General features: G+C 45.2%; 1 protein-coding gene across 3 annotated transcripts in view; it reads right to left on the bottom strand.

Moving 5' to 3' along the window:
- MOK (MOK protein kinase) overlaps nucleotides 1-16,555 on the bottom strand; it is a 64,614-nt gene that overhangs the window by 25,036 nt on the left and 23,023 nt on the right. For all 3 annotated transcript variants that reach the window (XM_082242680.1, XM_082242681.1, XM_082242682.1), the window contains exons 6-8: nucleotides 16,238-16,286; nucleotides 10,605-10,783; nucleotides 2,657-2,758 (exon numbers count right to left, since the gene is read on the bottom strand). In XM_082242680.1, the coding sequence (XP_082098806.1) occupies nucleotides 2,657-2,758; nucleotides 10,605-10,783; nucleotides 16,238-16,286 (330 nt within the window). The remainder of the gene's footprint in view (nucleotides 1-2,656; nucleotides 2,759-10,604; nucleotides 10,784-16,237; nucleotides 16,287-16,555) is intronic.

Below are 16,555 nucleotides of genomic sequence, written 5' to 3'. Positions count from 1 at the left end.
AGGAATTCTGTGGACACAGCACACACTTTAATTTTATAACAGCATTATAATAACAATGCAAGCAATAGCTATATTTGACAATCCAACATAAATGTACTTGAAAAAACTTTTTTCACGTTGTGCTGCCTGCCTGCTGGCCGCCTCTTTCCACAACTTCCTGGATTCCCTGCATGCTTTGCAGTTTCTTCATCTCTAAGGACTACATATCCCATGGTACCTTGCTGCCTGCAAGCAGTTATTCCTATACTGACGCTGCCTCCTGAGACTCCTCCTCCTCAGCACCTCTGTAGGTCAGAAGCCTGCCTTCTGACCTACAGAGGGGCTGAGAGGAGGAGTTTCAGGAGGAGGAGTCAGGACATAATGACTACATTTCACAGAATTCAAGAAAGTAAATGATTGAGGATCTTCATAAAGTTTACAAAATCATTCACAGTAATAGGTGGGCTAGACAAAATTGAATGCAATGTGGAAGTGAATATAGGATTTGGGGCAGCACAGTGGTGTAGTGGTTAGCACTTTCCCCTAGCAGCAAAAGGGTCACTGGTTCGAATCCCAACCACGACACTACCTGCCTGGAGTTTGCATGTTCTCCCTGTGCCTACGTGGGTTTCCTCTGGGTACTCCGGTTTCCTCCCTCACTCCAAAGACATGCTGGTAGGTTAATTGGATCTGGTCTAAATTGGCCCTACTATGTGTATGTATGAATGTGAGTTAGGGAACTTAGACTGTAAGCTCTGTGAGGGTAGGGACTGATGTTAACCACTTGCCGACCGCCGCAAGTACATATACTGCGGTGGTCAGCCCCTCACAGACAAAGTGACGTATATATGCTCCCGCGCGTGTGACCGGCGGACCCGATGTCCGCCGGTCACTCGGCGATCATCGGTGGAGAGGGAGAAAGGCAGGCGGCTAGTGTAAACAAGCCGCCTGTCATTCTCCCCTGTGTAGAAACAGTGATCATACGGTTCTACTATGTAGGACCGTTGATCACTGTTTCTACAGCTCAAGCCACAGCCAATCACAGTTAGAATCACGCCCCTAGGGACACACATAACCCCTCCCTCTCAAATAAAGTTAACCCCTTCACTACCAGTGTAATTTTACAGTAACAGTTCATACGTATAGCACTGATTACTGTAGAAATGTCACTGGTAACCCCAAAAGTGTCAAAAATGTCAGTCAAGGGTCCGATCTGTCCGCCCCAATGTCGCAGTGCCACAAAAAAAAAAATTGCAGATCGCCGCCATTACGCGTTAAAAAAAAAACAACAAAAATGACAAAAATCTTTCCCTTTGTTAGTAAACGCGATAACTTTTGCGCAAACCAATCAAAATACGCTTTTTGCGATTTTTTTTACCAAACATATGTAGCATAAAACAAATTGGCCGAAAATGTTAAAAAATTTAGATTTTTAAATTTTTTTGGGGGGAATTTCATATAAAAAAATGTGAAAAATATTGTTATTTTTGCAAAATTTACGCTCTTTTTTTGTTTATAGCGCATGATCAAAAAATTGCACAGGTGATCAAATACCACCAAAAGAAAGCTCTGTTTGTGGGAAAAAAAGGATGTCAAATTCGTTTAGGTACAGCGTCGCACGACCGCGCAATTGTCCGTTAAAGTCACGCAGTGCCGAATCGCAAAATGCCCCCTGGTCAGGAAGGGGGTAAAATCTTCCGGGGCTTAAGTGGTTAATGTACAACATATATGTTAAGCGCTGCATAGATTGCAGCTGTAAATAAGTACCATAAATAGGATTTTACATTTTGACGATCGAAGTGCTTTAACTAAATGCAAGAGGCACGTGCACTCTTAATTGAATAGGGCCCCTTTCACACGGGCTTTCCAGTCAGGTCTGCCTGTCAGTTTTTCAGGTGGACCTGATCGGATGCTCCATGCATCTCTATAGAGCAGCGGATGGCAGCGGAGACATCTCCGCCGACACCCGCTGCTCTCCAATACGATCCTGTCCGTGAAATCCAGACGGACAGAAACCCGATTTTCCATCTGTCTGGAGGATAGCATCGGATGAAAAAACGGACAGGGGGTCCAATTATCATCTGATCTCCCATAGAGGAGAGCGGGGATCTGACAGCTCCATCTCTGCAAAGTAAGTGGAGATGAACCTGTCATCCGCCTGCTCAGCGAGGATCGGCAGATCGATCCCTGCTCAGCAAAACTGAGTCCGCGGGGCGGAATGGCCCGTGTGAAGGGAGCCTTAGGCTAAATAAAAGAGAGAATCTATCATTTTTCAATTAGTCTGCACAATTATGATAATAAAGATTAAATAGTCAGATTTTTGCCTAAGCTTTCTTGTAACTTTATATCACATTTTTACTGGTGACAACTACTGTGTCGTTCCCCCCCCCCCCCCCCCCTTTTACTCTCCAAATAGTTCCCATTATCTGTTCTTTTTACGATTCAGTACTGTGTCCCTTTAGACACCCCTTACAAATTTTACTGGTTGCCATTGGTGAGATGTATACAAACAGCGCACCCCCCCGCCCCACCAACGGGATAGGACAAAATAGCATCCGGCCTGCTTGAGCACACACAAAAGCATTGATTGTCTTTCTTTTATATCCTTGGATGACGAGGTGGAGTGCCCCTTTAACCTTTGGTTTACAACAGCACAAAAAAGGAAAAAATCACTTACTGTTTAAACTTCCCGAGCACAGCTGATGTCGGGGTGCCGAGGACATCGTGGATTTTGGCGATCTGGTCCAGTTCATTTGAGCCAGGAAAGAGCGGATGGAGACTGAAATGAAGAGGAGACGGAGCCATTTATGGTATTATTGTACGAGGACACACACTCTCCTGGCTTTCACAAGTCTCTGCTGAATTTATGTTGACACAGTCAGATGGGAATGCTGATCCCCAGAGCTGGCGGAGTTCTCCTCTACACAGGCCAGCTCTTAGGAGGGTGCAGAGAAGCTACAAAGTTCACAACAGTGCAGGGAGTCATCTACACGTCATATTACAGGACTGGAACCCCAGAGGTCAGCAAACTTTTCCACATGAATTGCCATGGCCACAAGCATTAGACAACCCGTGTGCCAGGGAACAAAGACACAGCCGAGTCTTCGTTGGTTTTGAGTTTTTGCATTCACAGATGTACTGCTAATGGCAAATAAACTCTTTATCTATATAACAATTTGTTTATTTTGCTATTAGCAGTGCAAAAAATGATTAAATAACATGTTCAGCTACAGTGCATGCACATCAGACCTTAGATCAGCTCCATTGCATGTACTGCGGACCTAAGATCAGCCCAGATGAATGCACTTCAGACCTCATTATCAGCTCCAGTGCATGCACCTCAGATCTATGATTAGCTCCAATGCATGTACTGCAGAGCTAAGATCAGCCCCAATGATTGCCTCAGATTGTCAATCAGCTCCAATGCACGCATTTCAGACCTCAGATCTATGAACAACTCCAATGCATGCACTTCAGGCCTCAGATCTATGAACAACTCCAATGCATGCACTTTAGACTTCAAATCTATGAACAGCTCCAATGCATGCACTTCAGACAGACATCGGATCTATGATCAACTCCAATGCATACACTTCTGACCACAGATCTATGAACAGCTCCAATGCATGCTCTTCAGACCTCAAATCTATGATCAGCTCCAATGCATGCACTTCAGACCTCTAATCTATGATCAGGTCCAATGCATGCATTTCAGAACTCAGATCTATGATTGTCTCCAATACATGCACCTCAGATCTATGATTAGCTCCAATGCATGCACTTCAAACCTTGCATCAGCTTCCAGTGCATGCCCTTCCAACCTCACATCAGCCCCAGGATGCATGCACTTAAAACTTATGATCAGCTCCAATGCATGCACTTTAGACCTTAGGTCAGCCCTAATGCATGCATGCATGCAAGACCTTGAATCAGCCCCAATGCATGCCCTTTAATACAGCCCCAAATGCATGCACCTCAGAGCTATGATCAGCTCCAATGCATGTACTGCAGACCTAAGATCAGCCCCAATAAATACCTCAGATCTATGATGAGCTCCAATGCATGCACTCTAGTGCATGGACTAGTTGCCAGATTTTCATACAGCTGTGTACATGAGCCCTATATCTGGACTTATGGGTTTCATGGGTTGTTGGGACCAAAGCAGAAACAGTGTTGCACAGCAGTTGTGTGAATCCTCTCAGGGCCGGTTCACACAACAAAAACGCATTCTAGATACTTTCCAATTGCTTTCCAGATGTGTTTCTGCATGTGCATTTTTGATGCGTTCCTGTGTGTTTTTTTGCGTTTTTGATGCGTTTCCAGATGCTATTTTCTTTTTCACTGTACTTGGATAAGGTGCGTTTTTGATGGGTTCTGGTGCATTTTTGATGAGTTTTACCGTGTTCCAGTACAGTCCAGTCCAGTCCAGTGCAGGAAAAATGCAGAATGTTCTACTTTTTTTTTTCTGGGACGCCCTGGAACTGACTGCACTGGTCTGAACTATGCCATTGGAAACCATATAACCAATTATACGTTTTTAAAGCAGGAACAAAAAACGCACTAGGCTGCATGTGGTGTGAACTGGCCCTTAGCAACACCAAAGCATGAAGAGAGAGCAGCACGCTGATGCAGAATATGCAGATTTTGATTGACAGCTGACTCTTCATTTTTTTTTTTTTTTTAATTATTACAGGTACTTATATATAGTGCCATCAATTTACACAGCACTTTACATATATACTGTACATTCACATTAGTTCCTGCCCTCAAGGAGCTTACAATCTGAGGTCCCTAGTTCACATTTATACATACCAAGACTAGGGCCAATTTAGACAGGAGCCAATTAACCTACCAGCATGTCTTGGGAGTGTGGGAGGAAACCAGAATACTCGGAGGAAACACTCGCAGGCACAGGGAGATGATGCAAACCCTAGGCAGGTAGTGCCATGGTTAGGATTCAAACTCCTGGCAGGTAGCACCATGGTTAGGATTCAAACTCCAGGCAGGTAGTGCCATGGTTAGGATTCAAACTCCAGGCAGTTAGTGCCGTGGTTGGGATTCAAACTAAGGATCGACCGATTATCAGCAAAGCCGATATATCGATGGACGATCTGACCTTTCCCCGATATATCGGAATCGGCCACCAAGCTGACCGATATTGCCGATATTTCTGGAAAGTGCTGTCTTGTAACGACAACCAATTCGGCTGAGAAGCCGCTCGGCTGTCATTACAAGGAGCGGGAGGGGACGCCCGGGTCTCCCGTCCCACCGGGAGACCCGGGCAACCAGCCTGCACGGCTGTCGAAGACCCGATCAAAGCCACATTCGGTTCTGATCGGGTCTCCATGTAAAAACTCGGAAGTGATGTCATGACGCCAAATTCAAAAAACTTACAAGCATTCAAAACAGCCAAACTTGGCATTTTGAATGCTTTTAAGTGCAGAGGAGGGGTTTGGGGTCTTTTAGACCCCCAGATCCCTCCACAAAAGTACCTGTTACAAAAAAAAATATATCGGCCAATATCGGTATCCGATATGCAATGGCCAAAATATCAATATCGGTATCGGCAATAAAAAATTATTTTGGTCGATCACTAATTCAAACTCCAGACAGCTATTGCCATGGTTGGGATTCAAACTTCAGGCAGGTAGTGCCATGGTTGGGATTCAAACTCCAGGCAGGTAGTGCCATGGTTGGGGTTCAAACTCCAGGCAGATTTGGGATTCAAACTCCAGGCAGGTAGTGCCATGGTTGGGATTCAAACTCCAGGCAGGTAGTGCCATGTTTGGGATTCAAACTCCAGGCAGATTTGGGATTCAAACTCCAGGCAGGTAGTGCCATGGTTGGGATTCAAATTCCAGACAGGTAGTGCCATGGTTGGGATTCAAACTCCAGGCAGGTAGTGCCATGTTTGGGATTCAAATTCCAGACAGGTAGTGCCATGGTTGGGATTCAAACTCTAGGCAGGTAGTGCCATGGTTGGGATTCAAACTCCAGGCAGGTAGTGCCATGGTTGGGGTTCAAACTCCAGGCAGGTAGTGCCATGGTTGGGGTTCAAACTCCAGGCAGATTTGGGATTCAAACTCCAGGCAGGTAGTGCCATGGTTGGGATTCAAACTCCAGGCAGATTTGGGATTCAAACTCCAGGCAGGTAGTGCCATGGTTGGGATTCAAACTCCAGGCAGATAGTGCCATGGTTGGGATTCGAACCAATGCCAGTGCTGCTAGGCAAAAATGCTTACCACTTAGCCACTGTGCTACTTTGCACCCAACTTTCACCCGGACAAACCGCAAACTCACTTGCTACATGTAAATGTGGATGCAGTCTCTCATATAACCAGCAATGGATGGATTTACTTACCTTCACATTCCCAAGGATTATTACTGCAATCCCATTAGACCAGCTCTGCAACCTCCCATAAGTGAACTAAGTCTATACAGAGTATCCAGAGACATCGTTCTCTGTGCAAGGATCCTGTTCTCTTGATTCATGCATTGGTGTTTCTACGAGGATTCTCTGGGAGAAAATTCTGTATCAACTACTTTGTAACACTGATTTTTTTTTTATTGGTCTCTTAGCAATAACGGACTGGTGAGCCCAGATCTCTCATATTGTTACATTGTTTACTACCATCTTAAGGAAAGTTAGGAGTATCCTTGGCTTGAGAACACTCCACCTGCCTTCACTACAATATACATTTTATATTTTTTATCGTCTAAGCTCTAAGAATTATTACTTGTGACAGGTTTCTCAGGACGTAGAGGGAGGTAACTGTCACTGTATATTGCAGAAAGAATAAACTAAATGTAGGCATAGTGGACATAAAATCAATTCTCTGCTTCTGGGCCACTAGATAGTGACAAGCTCTGATAGAATAGTGCCCTCAAGTGGCCAAACTGTGTAAGAAGTTAAAGTAGTTTTAAAGGCAGAAGGTTTTTTACTTAAAGAGGAAGTAAACCCTCCTCTGCAAGTTGTACCTATAGGTAAGCCTATGATAAGGCTTACCTATAGGTACTGTAAATATCTCCTAAACATTTACCTTACATGCAGCCAGTGACGTCACTAGCGCATGCGCTCTGAAGGAACGGCCGCTGGTGCCGTTCCTTCATAGCCCCATGCCATATCCGTCAGCTCCCGCGCGCGTGGGCGGGAGTGACATCACCGCGGCTCCGGCCAATCAGATGGCCGGATGCCGCGATCCCGGAAGATGGGCGACTGAACATGTCGCCCATCATACAGGTAAGTGGGCGGCACGGCGGGGGCTCGTTCTGAGGTAAGTATTCCATAATGAGCTAGTATGCGATGCATACTAGCTCATTATGTGTTTCTCTTGCAGGTTGAAAAAAAAAATTGGGGTTTACAACCTCTTTAAAGAATTCTCTTTACCCCTTGGCACCAGCCGTACGCAAATATGCCGCCTCATATTTGTATTAACTGCTGGGAATACACCTGTGCTGAGAGCACATGCGCTGCACGCGTCACCGTTCCCTAATCGATAGCTTCCGATCGCAATGCGTTTTCAGACCACGTGATCGTCATAAAAGCCAATCATGGTGCTCAGGTGGTCTTATGCTGCGCCCGACCTCACTGCATCTTAAACCTCTTAAAGCGTTGGGAACCGCTGGCGCTAAGAGGTTAAGATAAAAAACCTTTTGCATGCAGCTCCCTCCCCCCCCCCATACTTACCTGAGCCCATACTGGATCCAGCAATGTGCACAAGAACAAAGCTTCTCTCCCTCCTCATTGGCTCAGAGACATTGTTGGCTCCCCCTGCTGAAAATCCGAGCCAGTGAGGAGGGAGCCAGGGACAGGGCCGAGCCACGCTCTGTATATCTATGGACAGAGCAGGAATCAGGGATCAGGAATGAACTTGCACGAGTGCCCTCATAGCAACTTGCTATGGTGGCACTCAGCAGGGGGGGACCCGAGAAGAGGAAGATCAGAGCTGCACTGTGCAAAACCACCTGCACAGAGCAGGTATGTATAACATATTTATTAAAAAAAAATAGAAACAGATCCTTAACAATCATTATAAAGTATATTTCAACCTAAATCAAAAATGTTATATTGCAGATTGCTAGTCCTTGGTGTGGTGGCTGCATTTGTTTTCTTTTTATCAAACTTTTGCTTTATTTTCATTTAGTGATCCTGCAAATAAATCACTTTCTGTCACTGTCTTGCTATGTCACTTCACTGTATCTAAGGAGGGAGCCATGGTTGTCACCCTAAGCTGCTCTCTTGATATAGACTACAAACATCTCCGTTACATGGGTGTGGCAGGGCAATTGGTAGTTTAGAGAGGATAGCCAGAAAATAAATTATTCTTTGCTGTAAAGCTCAGAGAAAGCGACAATGACACAGAATTTCCGGTAAGATCAACAGGTGTTTTCTGTATTTGCTAAAAAGGTTCTTTAGGTGAGAAGAAAAAAGAAAGCTAATGCAGTCAGCACATCTAAGGGAAGGAGGTTCTCAGCCAAGATTTTAGGGTACATGTCTATGGTCCCTTTGATGCAGTAAAGTTGCCTTGCCCCCTTAACAGAAAAACACCCCCAAAGCATAATGTTTCCACCTCCGTGTTTGATGGTGGGGATGGTGTTCTTGGGGTCATAGGCAGCATTCCTCCTCCTCCAAACACAGTGAGTTGATGCCAAAGAGCTCGATTTCGGTCTCATCTGACCACAACACTTTCACCCAGTTCTCCTCTGAATCATTCAGATGTTCATTAGCAAACTTCAGCTAATACATTAATACAGCTAATACATTAGCCTGTACATGTGCTTTCTTGAGCAGGGGGATCTTGCGGGCATTGCAGGATTTTAGTCCTTCACGGTGTAGTGTTACCAATTGTTTTCTTGGTGACTATGGTCCCAGCTGCCTTGAGATCATTGACAATATTCTCCCGTGTAGTTCTGGGCTGATTCCTCACCGTTCTCATGATCATTGAAACTCAACGAGGTGACATCTTTCATGGAGCCCCAGACTGAGGGAGAATGACAGTTATTTTGTATTTCTTCCATTTGTGAAAAATCGCACCAACTTTTGTCACCCTCTCACCAAGCTGCTTGGCGATGATCTTGTAGCCATTCCAGCTTTGTGTAGGTCTACAATCTTGTCCCTGACATCCTTGGACAGCTCTTTGGTCTTGCCTATGGCGGAGAGATGTCTTCGGGCCTACCTTGAACGTCTTGGCAGGGGGTGGACATGGCCTTCTGGCTTAGTTCGCCCTCTCTCATGGGGTCTCCCTTCAGGGGAGCCCCACCTAGTACTTGGGGTGGGCTGTTTTGGAAGTCCCCCTAGAGAACGAGGTTTGCCAGGTTTCGGCCAGGCAAACCATTTGGAAGTACCTCAGTCCCTGTCAGGAGTCTTGCGCCCCGGGGGATCAAGGTCAGGGTCCAACCTCTTCGGAGGCCAGACCATTTCGCACACCCAGTGCAGTTTTTGTGTTTCTCACGTTTGCGTGTGTGCACTTTTTATGCACCTGGTGTAAGTCTTTTGAGTGTGTTCACACACCACGGGCTTTAAAAAAAAAAAAAATGGTGGAGAGATTGGAATCTGATTGATTGATTTCTGCTGTGGACAGGTGTCTTTTATACATGTAACAAACTGAGATTAGGAGCACTCCCTTTAAGAGAGTGCTCCTAATCTCAGCTCGTTACCTGTATGGAAGACGCCTGGAAGCCAGAAATCTTGCTGATTGATACTTCTTTCACTCATTAAAATGCAAATCAGCCCCTTCCCCGCTTTTTATTCTGACACATCCCCTGCAGCAGACGGTGAACGTGGGAACAAGGAGAGCACACAGGGGCCCAGGGGCAGCAGGAGCCTGGATAGTAGGGGTGGTGGGGGCAGCATATAGAGAAACTGATGCCCTCCATTATCCTCCTGCAAATGCTTAATGCCTGTGGGAGGGAGAAGCAAGCTTTCGGTGGCTGCAGGAGGAACATGGTGGGCATCGGTTCCCCTATATGTCGTCCCCTCTCCACCCATGTACAGGGGAGCCACACAGGCCCACTGGAACATGGGTTAGAGTCAGGATTGTGACCCCTATAGTTACACCCCTGCTTTGGGATGAATTGGAACACTGGTGGTGAGCCCCGTCTTCTTATCCAGCACCAGTATCTGACCTCACAAATGGGCGCAAATTCCCACAGACACTTGTGTAATGTTTTCCCAAGAGAGTGGAGGCTGTTATTATTATTTAGGATCTATATAGCGCCGACAGTTTACACAGTGCTTTCCAACTTGAGGGTAGACAGTACAAATACAATACACTTTAATACAGTAGGAATCAGAGGGCCCTGCTCGTTAGAGCTTACAATCTAAGAGGGAGATATAGCTGCAAAGGCGATGGGCAAATCCAGATTATTGACCATGGATTGGGAATAAGGATATTCAACCAGCACCTCTTGCTGTGGTGGTCAGTTTTCCGCAGACTTTTGGCCATATAGTGTACATATGATGTGTCCATGTGTTTTTTAACACAAACCATAAACATATCATAACTGTGTATTTTTTGTTAATAAAAGGTCCTCATGGCCAATAAAATACAACATGCACATCTGAAACCCAATTTACTTTGTACTACCCTAACAAAAGCAAATACAACTATAAGGTTTGGTCTTACCTGCAGATCTCAAAGAAGACACAGCCTACACTCCAGATGTCCATTTTGTAGGTATAATATCCATCAGTCAATAGACATTCGGGTGCCCGATACCAGCGTGTTGATATGTATTCTGTGTACGGCTGTTTTGAGAAGACACTGCGGCACGAGCCAAAGTCAGCAAGTTTTAGGACATCGTGCTAGATCAGCACAGAGATATTTGATAAAGAAGAATAGTTAGCTTAGTAGATGATAACATAAAACATTTTTTAGTTGCCAACTCTCATCTAGAAGAAATGTCCCATCTGGCTTGTCCAAGTGCAAATAAATCCAAAACAGAAAAATCAGTACAAGGAACATAATTTACAGCCAGTAGGATGTGTCCCTTGTGTTGATTCCTCAACTGTTAGTAGTAATTCCCCTCTGTGTACTGCCCCCCATCACGATTTCACCATCAACACAGACAGTGCTGACAGGGGAATCCCTCCTGCCAAGCAATTGTCTGCTCCCTGCGGGGTCGGGCGGAGAAAGCCGTCCCCACCAGCAGAAGACAGTGATTATAGCAGCTGCTAGCGATAATCACATGTGAATCCAGCAGACTGGTTGTACCCAAGTTGATAGATCGATCAACTTGGTACATTCAGCCTGTCCACACACGGTTCGAATCTTGACCGATTCCCGCTGAACCGGCCAAGATTAGAACCATCTATGGCCGGCCTAAAGGGCTGCCACAGGCTTTCATCAAGAGATCCTGGCTATGCCTGCCATAGGTACATTGGTACATTCAGCCTGCCCACACACGGTTCGAATCTTGGCCGATTCCTGCTGAGCAAGCCAAGATTAGAACCATCTATGGTCGGCCTAAAGGCCATCAAGAGATCCTGACTGCGCTTGCCCTCTCCGCCCATTTCCCCCATTCAAAGAAGCCATACTACAGCATCTATGAATGTAACAGGATCTAAGAGGCGGATGAATGATAGCTTTGCCCCCTCCATTCATAGATCAGGTTCCAATCATAGAAGTTGTAGAATGGACAGAAGAGAACTACTACTAACAGCAGTGGAATGAACACAAGAGAAACATCTAACTGTAAGTTAAAATGGTTGTAAACCCTCACATATACCCAGTGAAGTGAATAGCCTCAGATGATACATAGAGAGGAAACAATCCTCCAACATAAGTGTTACTTGATTATCTGCAGTCTTCTCTTGTCTACAACCCTTCAAAAGTGCAGATTTGTGATAAAATGCATCTCTGAGAAGTACAGGGGGTGGAGAGCTGCAGTTAGAGCTCATGTACGCAGTGTGAGAGCTGATTGGAGGAAAGAGACACCCCCTCCCCCTCCACATAGGATCATGCAGAACTGTATTCTGAATAGACAAGCTGTGTGCTGATCTCCCTCCCCAACACAAATTTTATCTCATGTGTCCCCAAAACTTCTCAGAAGTGACTCATGCTGATTACAGAGGAAGTAGCACAAGAGAGAAACGACACTCAGAGCTTTGGAGAGAGATAAGTACACACTGCATATATATGTACTCAGTTCAAATTTCATAACTGGTGTTTACAACCACTTTAAGTCCCCTATGTTGATTTTTTTTTTTTTTTTATTTTGGCTGCACTTAGGCTTTAACCACTTTGCCGCTGCTCACTAGAGCTCTACTGCAGCAAAGTGGCTCTTGTAGGTCTTGTCGGCAGACCCTCCCCCCTCTAGGCGGCGCGCGCGCCGCTGGAGGCTCGCTCCCGCTGTATTCAGTCACAGCGGGAGTTGGGCCAGGGGAGGAGCAGCGGCAATCGCCGCTGCTCTTCCCCGATCATCGGGGAATCGAGTGTGGAGATCCGCCCGCTTGTGTTTACAAGTGACAGGCAGGGTCAGATTGCAGGGTTCAGCATAGCTGAACCCTCGATCTGTCCTTGTGTCACACAGTCACCTCCCCCCACACACATTAGTAAGCACCAGGCATACATTAACCCCTCCCTCTCCAATAAAATTAACCCCTTCACTGCCAGTGTCATTTTTACAGTAACTGCATATTTATAGCACTGATTACTGCAGTAATGTCACTGGTACCCCCAAAAGTGTCAAAAATGTCAGTCAGGGGTCCGATCTGTCCACCGCAATGTCGCAGTCCCGCAAAAAAAAAAAAAAAAAACGCAGATCGCCGCCATTACTCGTTAAAAAAAAAAAAAAACACCAAAAATGACATAAATCTTTCCCTTAGTTAGTAAACGCAATAACTTTTGCGCAAACCAATCAAAATACGCTTATTGCGATTTTTTTTTACCTAACATAGGTAGCAGAAAACAAATTGGCCAAAAATTTAAAAAAATGTTGATTTTTACATTTTTTTGGGGGGAATTTCATATAAAAAATGTGAAAAATATTGTTATTTTTTCAAAATGTATGCTCTTTTTTTATTTATAGCGCAAAAAGTAAAAATCGCACAGGTGATCAAATACCACCAAAAGAAAGCTCTGTTTGTGGGGAAAAAAAGGACGTCAATTTCATTTGGGTACGGCGTCGCACGACCGCGCAATTGTCAGTTAAAGTCGCACAGTGCCGAATCGCAAAAAGTGGCCCAGATGTAAGACAGCCAAATCCTCCGGTGGTAAAGTGGTTAACTGTTGCATTGCTAGACCCCACAGAGTTCTTCTTTCTGCAGATAAGTCCTCAGAATTGCTGTCTTCGACAAATTGCACAGTTGACGCCCTCATTTTTAACATAGTTATATGCTTGCTGTCCTTGCTGTTGATTATTGCATTTATGGGTTTGTAAATCCCTCAATTGGATTTCTTTATACCAAGGATTGGGGTTAGTGACCTTACTCAGTGACTTCACAAATAAATAGCATCAAGAAAATATATTTAAAGCTAAACTCCAGCTTTTGTTACACTTTGCATAGTTTGTTTGGGCCATGCTTGACCAAACGAACGATGTCCCTCACTGACATGAGAGGCCGCTGGATGCGCAGTATAAACTGTATGGTAGCTGAGGCAACATACAGCATACCGCACTGTGTTCCAGGTGCGACCCCAGACTTCCTGACTCATTCCTGGTGTTCCGTGAAAAAACCCTACCCGTGAAAATTCCCTACCCTCGTCACTTCCTGTACACCTACGTCATTGAACAGCTGAGCAGCTTACCACTGCGCATGCTCACAGCTCCGGAGGGTAGGAAATTTTCACGGGGTGGTGTTTTTTAACGTTACACCGCATCAGCTGTTGCCGCGGGTACATTAAATCATCTCCGCTCCAACCCCTGATCTCGACTCCTAAATGTAAAAGCGGCGGCGGGTTTATGAAAATACAACTCACGGAGCCGAGATCTCCATGATTTATATTTTCATAGACCCGCCGTCGCTTTTACATTTAGGAGCCGAGATCAGGGAAGTCACAGGGGTAGGAGAGGAGATGATTTAATGTACCCACGGCAACAGCTGATGCGGTGTAACGTTACAAAACACTACCCCGTGAAAATTCCCTACCCTCTGCAGCTATGAGCATGCGCAGTGGTAAGCTGCTTAGCTGTTCCATGACGTATGTGCACAGGAAGGGACGAGGGTAGGGAATTTTCACGAGGTGGGGGTTTTTTAACGTTACACCGGAACACAGTAGAGTCTATCTGATTGGCGCTCAGCCTTTCATAGACAGTGATGTATACTAGCAATTAATTAAAAGCTTCTTCTGATTGGCTAAGTTAGAGGTTGTGACATGATCAGCCTGCCTCTATGACTCAACTAATCAGAGGAAGCTTTGTATTCATTGCTAGAATACATCGCCTACTCTGAATGGCTGAGCGTCAGATAGAGTCTATTGTGTTTCGGGTATGAGACAGGAAGGTCTCGGTTGAACCCAGAAAAACAGTGTGGTAGGTATGCTGTATGTGGCCGCAGCTACATACAATTTATACCACAGATCCAGCGGCCTTACGTTAGTGAGAGACATAGTTTGTTTGGGCCAGCTTGGTACAAAAGGTAGGGTTTAGCTTTAAGAAGCATACAATGGGCAAGGGTCGGCATTCCATTCCAGCAATAGATAAATAGGTGGTCTCTACATATACATTATGTGGCCAAATGTGTGTGGATACCCCTTCAAATGAGTGGATTCAAATGTTTCCAGTGAAGGGCACTGTTAATACTACATACATTATATATGTGTAGAGACTACCTTACAAAGACATTTTAGACAATTGTGCTCTTCCACCCTTGTGATAACAGTTGGGAGAGGACCATTTCTGTTCCATTATGACTATGCCCCTGTGTGCAAGGCCAGCTTCATAAAGACATAAGTTTGATGTGGAGAACCTGAGTTGCCTACAAAGGGCCCTGACCTCAGTCTTATTAAGATGAACTGGAGTGCAGATTGTGAGCCAAAACCACACTCCAAAATCTACTGGAAAGCCTTTGTAGAAAAGTGGAAGCAAAGGGATGGAAGGGGCACTCCATATCAATGGCCATGGTTTTGGAATGGGATGTGAAACAAGCTCATATTCACTAGATTACGTAGGGTTCAATATTTAGTTGGCCCACCCTTTGCAGCTATAACAGCTTCAACTTATCTAGGAAGGGGGGTAGGAGAAGAAAAGCAGCGCCACCTTAGTGTAGATTAAAAGGGGTTATTTATTACTTAAAAACAATGTAGTAACTCACACAGAGGAAATAGTTGATCAGCAAATGGTGATGGTTCATCTGCAACACTGTAGGGATGTTAGGGAAGTACACTGTGGCGGCCGTGGTCCTGGCTGTACCGGTGGAGTCCGACACTTCCTGTGTTTCTGGCAGCGTTCAGTATCCAGGCTTACATCCAATAGTGGCAGGGGGGTGCTCGCGTTCGGAGCATGCGTGCTCCTTCCTCAGGTGAGGAAGATAGCCTCGCAATCTCCGCTTTAATTCATCCCAAAGGTGTTCTATCGGGTTGAGGTCAGGACTCTGTGCAGGCCAGTCAAGTTCCTCCCCCCTAAACTCACTCATCCATGTCTTTATGGACCTTGCTTTGTGCACTGCTCCAAATCATTTGGTGGAGGGGGGATTATGGTGTGGGGTTGTATTTCAGGGGTTGGGCTAAGCCCCTTAGTTCCAGTGAAGGGAACTCTTGAGGCGTCAGTATACCAAGACATTTTGGACAATTTCATGTTCTAAAACTTTGTAGGAAAAAGTGGGGATGGCCCCTTCCTGTTCCAACATGACTGCGCACCAGTGCACAAAGCCCTGCCCCTGAAAAACAACCCCACACCATAACCCCTCCTCCACCAAATGATTTGGATCAGTGCACAAAGCAAGGTCCATAAAGACATTGATGAGCGAGTTTGGGGTGGAGGAACTTGACTGGCCTGCACAGAGTCCTCACCTCAACCTGATAGAACACCTTTGGGATGAATTTGAGCGGATTCTGGAAGAACGGTCAAACATTCCCATAGACACACTCCTAAACCTTGTGGACAGCCTTCCCAGAAGAGTTGAAGCTGTTATAGCTGCAAAGGGTGGGCCAACTCAATATTGAACCCTACGGACTAAGACTGGGATGCCATTAAAATTCATGTGTGTGTAAAGGCAGGCGTCCCAATACTTTTGGTAATATAGTGTAGGTGTGATAGTTGGGTGTCCACAAACCTTTGGCCACAAAAAGCGTATTTGAAAAAGATTTACATTTCTCACCTTTATTAGAATATTTTCTGGCTTGACATCACGATGAAAGATTCCGTTTCTGTTACATACACAGACATACAACTTAATGCAGAAGGATTACTGACACGGGTCATAAAACTAGCCAGTGAGAGAACAAATATGATGTAATACAGTAAATAGTAATAAGATGGAATGGTACAATGTTTTCAATATGAAGTATGTGTGACACTGGTAGATAGCACAATTGTCAGGGAAGAGATGGCATGATTCCTTTTTTTTTTTTTGCAGTTATGACACCAGCAAGAATGTTTTATTTATACTATAGATCAGCATTTTTAACCATTTACC

Source organism: Pelophylax lessonae (genome assembly GCF_965119305.1).
Source record: "Pelophylax lessonae genome assembly, chromosome: 13".
NCBI lineage: Eukaryota > Metazoa > Chordata > Amphibia > Anura > Ranidae > Pelophylax > Pelophylax lessonae.
This window is presented reverse-complemented; position numbering and strand designations above follow the sequence as displayed.